Genomic DNA, 9,656 nt, shown 5'->3' with positions numbered 1-9,656 from the left:
CTGGAACTGGATTCTCGTTTAGAGGAGAATCTGGCACTCCACCCAACTGGATTTCGTTGATTTAGGAGTCCCCCTCCCAAACACTCTGCTGTAACAGAGCAGTAATCTTCACATGCTGTTCATTAGCTTTGTGTAAGATTTCGAAAGGCTTATAAGTACTTTGAAAGCTGAGTTCATTACTGGTATTGTGAGACTGGAGAAATAGACGGTCAGGTGAATTTTAATAATATTTTTCCTCAGAACTGTTGCATTGTAGGACAGGGGCTGAATGCTGCGGTAAGCTAGGGCAAGGCATACCATGAATTGTGCATTGTGTACACCTCAAATCCATCGCCATGGGTTAGATTATGATCCATATGATAAAACACAACATGCATGGAGCCAGATTGTCCAAGGTGGTCGAATGGATTCTGTCCTTCATTGTTTACTCTCTCACCATAAAATTTCATCCTCCACAAACTTGCCAAGAAAGAATGAAGAGTAAATGAAATGGCTAGCATCACGCCCTGCCAAGAGCATGTTGTACTATGATCATGATTTGTTGTCCATGAAATTAACTTTTTGTCCATGAGAGTAACTTTTAAAAATTGTCCATGAGAGTAACTTCTTAAAAGAGAAATCTGGGCTTTTTTATCATGGGAATGTGAAAGGATTCACCTTGGAGTTCCCCCTCCAGTGTTTATATTAATATTATCAAGTAAATATTCTGTTTAAAAATGCTTCTTTGTGGTTTTAAAAGACTTGTAAAAAGTTTTGGAGAAAGTTCTGGAAAATCAGGGGTTTTTTTTAACAATCAGCATCTCCAACTCACTGTTGTAAGTTTGTGTTTGTTTGTTTTTTTTAAATGGACATTTAATTCTTAAACCATTCATACCACAGTAGTGCTAGCACTATGACACCAAAGAAGATGGTTGCACCACTGGTGTCATTAAGTCCAAAAAGTGAACAGTTGTAAGAAATCGTTACATGTGTATCCTTTCCCGAATTGTACTGTGGCTTGATTTTCAGTAACGGAGATAACTGAAGGAAGTAGATCCAGATGGGTCGCTGTGTTAGTCTGTCGGCAGCATTAGAAAAAAGCAAGAGTTCAGCAGTACCTTAAAGACTAACAAAATCTGTGGTAGGGGATGAGCTTTCATGGGTCACTCAAAAAGCATCTGAAGAAGTGACCAGTGACTCTTGACAGCTCATCCCCTACCACAAGCTTTGTTAGTCTTTAACGTGCTACTGGATGCTTACTCTTTTCTACTGCTTAAGGAAGTAATACAAAACGAGGAAATATGATCCCTTTGAAATGTTTCTGAGCTTCCAATAAAAGTTCAGTGACATAACTCAGCAGTTGCACGGTGGTGCCAGCTCATGTATCTTGAACTGACGCCGCTTCCTCGTTTTGAATGTGTCACATTCAAGTGGCTGCAAGCAAGGTCTGAGAGCATGTGGTGCTCTTATTTTATTCAAGGGCAAGCAAGTCTCAACCCGCTTAACATCTGGATGGAAAAAAACCACCCTGGAGTCCCACGGAACCCACTTGGCTACTCCAATGGAGGAACATGCTAGTTGATAGCATCAGCATGTTTCCGTGATGCTGATGTCCGGGGTTTCGTTGCAGCTTTCTGCGGAGCGGCAAAGAATGACTAGGACTGCAGAAGCTCACAATGAAAGAAGGAGTTGCATAGTCAGACTTGTGAGATACAAGCCCAGAGACTGAATAGCTGAAAGGCATCAGCATGATGGGAACATCAGGATCGTCTCATTGTTGGAAAGTGATCGCTTTCATAGATTAGCTGGCTTCTCCCCCCCCTCCTCCCCCCCGCTTCTCCAATCTATTGGAAGACTTGATAGAACCCTACTCAAGGACCAATTTCTTTTCTCATAGCAATCGGAAAAATCTAAAAGGTGTTTGCACAATTTGTTTCGTTTCCAAGCATTCCTGTCACTGCATGCTGCCAATAGTGTGAGTCATTTGCACCTGAGGCTCACTTAAGAATATCTGTTATTGTGCATTAATATTCTTTGGAACGACACTTCAGTTGCATGGGCAAGCCTAGATTGTAGCAAGGGGGTGCTCTAATCTTGAAAAACTGTAGGAGCTTGGGAGAGCCTTACTTCTTGGGTGTTCTCGGCAAACCTCTCCTGCTGTCCCTTCTGGCCATTTCTTCATCCAGTGCGGGAAAGGCCAACACAAAATTATTAAAAGTCAAAATCAAATCTGACCACTGAATGCACACATACACTATACATTTGGGTTTGAAATTCTTACTGCATTTTGAAGCTGCTGTGAAGGGTCTGAGCTCAGTGGTAGGGCGCATGTTTGGGATTGCTCAATGGTGGTCCATTGACCAGTTCGTAAGCATCTTCAGAGCTCTGGTGTGTGTGGAGCATTCTATAATATTTGATCCAGTTTAGGGCCATGTACACATCAAAATGTGCACACAGGGCTCTGGAGCATGGCTGCAGTACTTCAGAGAGTACATTGAAAAATTAAAAATTGCAGTGCATAAAGAAGGAAGTCCTTGAAGGTAAGGGAGCTCCATGTACTCATAGGAGCCCTTGAAAGGAATTGCTAGACTGGGGGAAACAGAGTGGTTCCCCATGGTCCACATGTATCTCAGAGTCCCTGAGTACTTCCCAGACATCAGATCTTTGACAGCCTCAACATTTTTCATAAAGGACAAATCTACATATAAAGCTCTGAATTGTTTTTCTCCAAAAACATTGTTGAGTATGTACTGTAAGTACATTTTAAAATATCAGAATATAATTAATATTTATGGTTTTGATGGAATCAAAGTATGTGTAGATTCACCGCTTTGCTCTTTAGATACATTAACATTGCTGAAAAATGCATGTGGATTTTTTTTAAAAAAATATTCTTGAGGATACAGACATGTTTGGGCATTCCTTTTTATTATTAGAGTAGGAGATTCTAAACCTTAAGCAGTTTTTTTTGATACATACATCCATATTTCACCCCATTTGGCACATGTAGTTATTTTATATTAGGGCGTCTGCCAGTTTAGTAACAAATAAAATTTGTGTTAAATACAGAGCTGTCATTTGGAACTTCAATTATTTAAGGGAATTAGAAAAGATAATGACAGGAATGGGGAAAAAAAGCATACATGGATATTGTTTTCTTGCCCGTGTTGTTGGGAATTCTGCAGGCTTTAGTTTCTGACAGTCTTTTGGGTGATGGACGTTTTGGAGATAATTTTCAGACCAGAGGAGCTTCCTGTCCCAAAGCCTTTTCCACTCCCAGAACTGAAATTGCTTCCTCCAAAGCTTAACCCACTACCACCTCCACCACCGTAACCACTTCCAAGGCCAAGGGCACTTCCAAAGCTACTGCTTCCAATTCCACCACCACCTCCAAAACTCAAGCCACTTCCAAGGCCAAACCCTCCTCCACCAAGACCACCAAACCCTCCCCCTCCTCCAAGACTGCCATAACCTCCTCCTAGGCCAGCTCCACCACTGCCGACACCTCCAGCACTGGAACTGACAACAGCTGTAAGGAAACACAGACTGATTAGATGCCTAATAGGACTGTCTTTGTATGTTCTATAAAGATTAAAGAAATGGTCCAATTGGGTGGCAAGATTTGCTGTTTTAGCCCATTGGTCTTCTTCATTGGTTTGTTTCATGTTGGTCTGCAGTAAAACAGCAAGATTCGAGTCCAGTAGTATCTTATAGATCAGGTATCTGAAGAAAGGGGGCTTTCACTCTCAACAGTTGATACCCCCCAAATTTCATTAGTCTATAAGGTGCTACTGGACTCAAATTTAGCTGTTCCAGTGGTCTATGTATTTCAACCATGTATCTGGTCAACTGTGGCAATTGTAGGCCACTGTGATGCCTTTGGGGTTCCTCTGGTCCTGTCATTGTGTCAGGGAATCCCAGTGCATACTTAGCACCTTGTGACCATGTTGCTATCTGCACTTCACAAGACTGAGCAGAACCAATGGCGTCTCTGCTTCAGTGACTGCATATGACAGGCATTCAATTTTTTTTCAAGCACACTTCAGTTCCTTTCACCACACACTAGTGTACACCAGCACAGTCAGCCACATATTAATGTAGTTCTGTGTATTAATGTACTATTGTTGGCCGCACGGACAAGTAGATAAACAAAAAGAAAAGAACAAATATATTCAAGGTACTTACAGATGCTCACTGGACTGACACCCTCTCCACTAAGCCTGTTGAAGAAGGAATTTAAAACTGAATAAAAGCATGTCCGTTGGCCACAGTAAACATGGGATGCCACATCTTAAGGCTGACTGCTGACATGGGAATTCTAGTACCAGTAGTCACTCACAGCTGTTGTCTCACATTGCTTTCCCTGGTTGTCTGATGCCTGACCCACATGTCTTGACCATCATTTCCCAAGCTGCAGCCATTTTAAGTTGCATGTGCTACACATCAGCTTAAAAACCCTCCACATTATTTATTTATTTCTTCAATTTATATCCCGCTCTCCCCCACTATGGTTGGGCTCAGAGCAGGTCACAACATATAACAGGCAAAATTATAATAAACTGAAAAACATACCAGTTTAAAACAATTTCCAGATATTTATGATTTATCAGATGGCACCTAATAATACTATAACGCCCCAGAGAAGAGGAGAAAGAAGAGGTAGGAGAATCTGTGTGGTGGATATTCCCTTGACCTTACCCATATACTTGGTAGTACATTTCCATTTTACAGACCCTGTGGATTTGTTTATTTAGGATATTTATCTGCTTGAAGTGGCTTTACAAATAAAAATACAATAAAACAATAAAAGCACCACAAATTATTAATATTGAATTATTAATTATTAATATTAAAAACAAGCCAGAGGCATTTAAAAAGCATAAAATAATCATTGTGCCGCCTAAAAAAATTCCATGAAACAAACCTCAGGCTAGAAGCCAACCATTAGATACCTACAAAGAGATAAACGCAGATCCTTTGTGAATCCCAGGTGGAAAGAAATGTTTTGGCCCAGAGTCTAAAAGACAGTATGGAAGGCGCCACACATGAGGCATCTCCATGGATACAGCAACACAAAGGAAAATACGTCTGACTCAGAATGACTGACTGGTGCTTCATATTGACATCTTTTGCACAAGTGCAAAAAAAAAAAAGAAAAGGAAAGGAAAAGGAAAAGGAAAGGGACAGGACAGGACAGGACAGGACAGGACAGGACAGGACAGGAAAGGAAAGGAAAGGAAAGGAAAGGAAAGGAAAGGAAAGGAAAGGAAAGGAAAGGAAAGGAAGCATCGCTCCAAGGAATTAATAGTGCACACAGAAAAAGGTAAACTCAGTGGGGATTATCAAGATGAAATAAGAGCATTTCAGGTGTAAGAAGCCACCATCTGTCTGGAATTTGACTAGCTTTATGATCTGGAAGAGAGGCTTCATAAAGAGGACAGCTTATCTAACTTACAAACTATTGTCGTGTCAGGGTTTTTCCATTTTCATAGATAACCTCTACCTTCAACACCCTGTATTCCTGTCACTTCTCAAAATAACTCTTGGAATAAAAAACATTTTTAATCCACTCTGAGTAGGCCTGAAGTGATGGTACAAGAGGCCTGAAGTGATGGTGCAAGAGCCAGTGTGGTGTGATGGTTAAGAGTGGTGGACTCTAATCTGGAGACCTGGGTTTGATTCCCCACTCCTCCACATGAAGCTAGCTGGGTGACCTTGAGTCAGTCACAGTTCTCAGAACTCTCTCAGCCCCACTTTACTCACAAGGTGCCTGTTGTGAGGAGAGGAAGGGAAGGCGATTGTAAGCCACTCTGAGACTCCTTTGAGTAGTGGGGTATAAAACCAATTCTTCTTCTTCTGCTGCTGCTGCTGCTGCTTCTGCTTCATCTCTCTTGAGGAGGGACTTCTAAACCGTATGAGAAGTGATATACTTTTTATGTTTTAAGGCAGTGGTCTTCATCCTACTATTCAGGAATCTTCAGATGAGTCATACAGCACCTCATGTTGGGAGGGCCAGTTTGGTGTAGTGGTTAAGTGTGCAGACTCTAATCTGGGAGAACCGGGTTTGATTCCCCACTCCTCCACTTGCTCCTGCTGATGTGACCTTGGGTCAGTCACAAGCTCTGGCACAGCTGTTCCTGAAAGTTTGTGTCAGAGTTCTCTCAGTCCCGCCTACCTCACAGGGTGTCTGTTGTGGGGAGAGGAAGGGAAAGGAGTTTGTAAGCCGACCTGAGAGTCCAAGTGAAGGGTGGGGTATAAATCCAATCTCTTCCCTCTTCCTCTTCCTCCTCCTCTTCCTCCTCTTCCTCCTCTTCCTCCTCCTCCTCTTCCTCTTCTTCCTCCTCCTCCTCTTCCTCCTCTTCCTCCTCTTCCTCTTCCTCTTCCTCCTCTTCTTTCCTCCTCCTCCTCCTCCTCTTCCTCCTCTTCCTCCTCTTCCTCCTCTTTTTCTTCCCCTTCTTTTTCTTCCTCTTCTTCTTCTTCCTCCTCTTCTTCTTCTTCTTCTTCTTCTTCTTCATATGCCCTCAGAGATCTACCATTTTTTCCACTGACTTTTGGAAGAACCTGCTCTACAGAATGCAAATATACATGCTGAGAACAGCCGGATGATGAGGTAATGTTAAGTGACAAAGAATATTTTTCCACTGCTCTGCCCCTTGGCGTGTTCCTCACTATGGTACCACTTGTGATGTTTACCTTATTTTTTTGTCCCCAGCTCTTTTGGTCCACTGCTCATTGTCCTGGCCTTGACACTGGCATGGTATTTTCTCTGGCTCCTCCTCTTCCTCTCATATGACTGAAAAGTTCTATGACTTCCTATTATGGGCTTGTAGCTCAATGGGTCCCATATTTGGTGGTCCCAAGCTCTGGAAAGGCTGAAAATCTCTGCTTTAATATACTAGAATTCATTGACATCACAAGAATATATGAAGCTGCCTTATATTGAATCAAACCATAAGTCCATCAAGGTCAGTTTTGTCTACTCAGACTGGTGGCAGCTCTCCAGGGCTTCAGGCTGAGGTCATTCACATCACCTTCTACCTGATCCTTTTAACTGGAGTTGCCAGTGATTGAACTTGGGATTCTTCGTGTGCCAAGCAGATGCTCCACCACAGATCCACAGCCTTAGAAGGAGAATTTTCAGCTTCCCAAACAGCCATTGAACTCACCCCTTCTTCACACTACAGAACTTATAAATGAGATTGGTTTAATGTCAAAGATGTTACCCTCATTACTTGTGTATGGTCGCACCAAGTCAGAGTTTAATTCCTATGGGTAGCTGTGTCCATGGTGGGTCTTTCAACATAGAGTGTTTTCTGACTGTTGCAATATGTCTGTAGCAATAGCTGCATTCAGCATTGATATTAGCCTTTGCACACCTACCTGCTCTCTTCTCCTTCCAGCAGCTTTCTGTATGTGGCAATCTCAATATCAAGGGCCAGTTTGACATTCATCAGTTCCTGGTACTCCCGCAACAAGCGAGTCATCTCTTCCTTGGCTTTCTGCAGCGCATCCTCCAACTCAAGGAGCTTGGCTTTGGCATCTTTGACAGCCAGTTCCCCACGCTCCTCAGCATCTGTAATGGCAGTCTGCAGACTGGCACACTGTAAGAGTAAAGGGCGTTATTCTATTTCTCCAGTTCCTTTTTTGTCATTCATTTTTTTTTTTTTGAAAACAATCATCAAAGTTTATTCAGAATATAATATACATAAAAAGAGAAGAAAAAGGTTATAAAGCAATAAGTTCTTAAAACATATACAATTAAAAGATTGTATCATTGAACATATTCAAAAGCATAGCTCATAATACACTAAAGGAAAACCATCAAAAGGGAAATTCTACTAAGGGAAAATAATCTTCATAATAGCTCTATCGATCACAGTTATGAACCATATAGTATAAGTTGATGTTTTGCAGTAGAAATTGTTTCCCACGTAAACTTGTCAATTGCAATCTTGTCTAAAATCGGATTCCATTTATTCAAAGGGTCATAAAATTCACACTCATTTTGCCTTTCAGAGTTGTAAATAGAAAACTTTTCTAACAGAAACAAATCCCACACTTTATGTAGCCATTGAATAGGAGATGGAACTTTTGCATCTTTCCACCGCTGTGCAAGAACCATTTTAGCGGCTGTAAGTAATATATTTATTAAATTTTTAACTCTCGAAGTATATGCAACAGGTGGCCATAAGTTTAACAAAATTAAAGTTGGGTCTAGTGGTATACTATATTACTACTGTTTCATTTTTGTTTGAGTCTTTGAAGAAATTAGGCTACAAACCTAGGCAGTAAGTGGGACTTACATCTGAGTAAAATGTATGGACTTGCTAATTGGGGGATCTAATTGATTTTTTTACAACATATATTGAAGGATTAAACTTAAAGAAATTGTGGTCTGCTCTAATGGTGGCTTTCAAATTTCCTACGCTCAGAAACCTCTTCCATTATCGGTTTTATTGCTGTGGAACCTTTATACTTTGCAAAGAATTATGGGGACAGTTTTAGCATCTGCACAGGCTGTATTCACACGTTGTTGGATATTACTCTATAGCTATCATTTACTGCTGGTTTCCCTTGCCCATACTAGGAAAATCAATTTGTGAATGATGTCTGTAATGCAACAATAGTGCAATATCCAATTATATGGGGATGCAGTCACAGTATGTTTGTCAAGCTTCTTGTGAGTTTCCCCACAGATCATCAGAGGTCATCTTAAAACTCACTTGCAATTGGCCAATACAGAGGATGTCTGTTAACAGTGAACAACCTGCTTTAATCCACCCTTATAGATATTTGTGAGAGACTCCTGTTGAGCTTTTGATGAGCCCCAAAGTTCCTTGAGATGCCATTTAAAAATTACTGCTCAAATCTTGGAGCAGTACAGCATCCATACTGACATTTCTATATGAGACTGAAATTTCTAATGCTGGACTTTACTTCTGCAAAGATCAGAGTCCCCGACTATTTCTTTTGTTTCCAGTGCAGAAACTATTCAAGCTTAGTGGACCTTTTGGGCAGGACATTCCTTGGATGTCTGCATTGATATCCTGGGTTCTGAGTGGTTTCTAGATCCAGGTTTCCCTTGCGTGCCCCTCCAGCACAAGCAATATTAACGTCACTATCACTGCCAATGAGGAAAAGACTCTTCCTGGACAGTGAAGGATACCACTAAGTCTTGGAGGAAAAATCAATGGATAATTAAACTGCAGAATTCACTGTCAGCGGTCCTAGTGGTATCCACAAGTGTAGATTGCTTTAAAAGGCAGTTAGACAAATTGATGGAGGAGAGGTCCATCAGTGGCTACTAGCCATGGTGAGTAAGGACAGCTTCCACATTCAGAGGCACTAAGCCTCTGAATACCAGTGCTAGGAGACAGCATCAGGGAAAGCCTTGGTCTCTATGCCCTGTTTGTTTTGCCTTCCCAGGAAACTGCTTGGCCACTGTGTGACAGAGCATGCTGGACTAGATGGACTCAGCTTATGTTCTTTATGTTGTTATCTCCTGTATCCACAAAGATGGGCCCCAGAACTGGTGCCATAAAGGCGTATTTTCAGAAGTTGGTAACAACTCTCTGTATACCACTACTGGTGCACGTACGGGAAAACGAGACCAGCCTTTGATGTCATCATTTGTCCACCAGAAGAAACAGAAGAATATAAAAAGAACATTGCTGCAT

At 41.5% G+C, this 9,656-nt stretch overlaps 1 protein-coding gene across 1 annotated transcript in view; it reads right to left on the bottom strand.

Moving 5' to 3' along the window:
• Positions 1–3,167: 3,167 nt before the first annotated feature.
• The window catches only part of LOC107113613 (keratin, type II cytoskeletal 5-like), a 39,771-nt gene continuing 33,282 nt past the window's right edge, over positions 3,168–9,656 (bottom strand). The window contains exons 7-9 of the mRNA XM_015414958.1: positions 7,360–7,580; positions 4,165–4,199; positions 3,168–3,508 (exon numbers count right to left, since the gene is read on the bottom strand). Coding sequence (XP_015270444.1) covers positions 3,168–3,508; positions 4,165–4,199; positions 7,360–7,580 — 597 coding nt within the window. The remainder of the gene's footprint in view (positions 3,509–4,164; positions 4,200–7,359; positions 7,581–9,656) is intronic.

This window comes from Gekko japonicus, unplaced genomic scaffold, assembly GCF_001447785.1.
Source record: "Gekko japonicus isolate JY-2015 unplaced genomic scaffold, Gekko_japonicus_V1.1 scaffold3763, whole genome shotgun sequence".
Taxonomy (NCBI): Eukaryota; Metazoa; Chordata; class Lepidosauria; order Squamata; family Gekkonidae; genus Gekko; species Gekko japonicus.
Note: the sequence above shows the minus strand (reverse complement) of the source record. Positions and strands in the feature narration are given on the sequence as shown.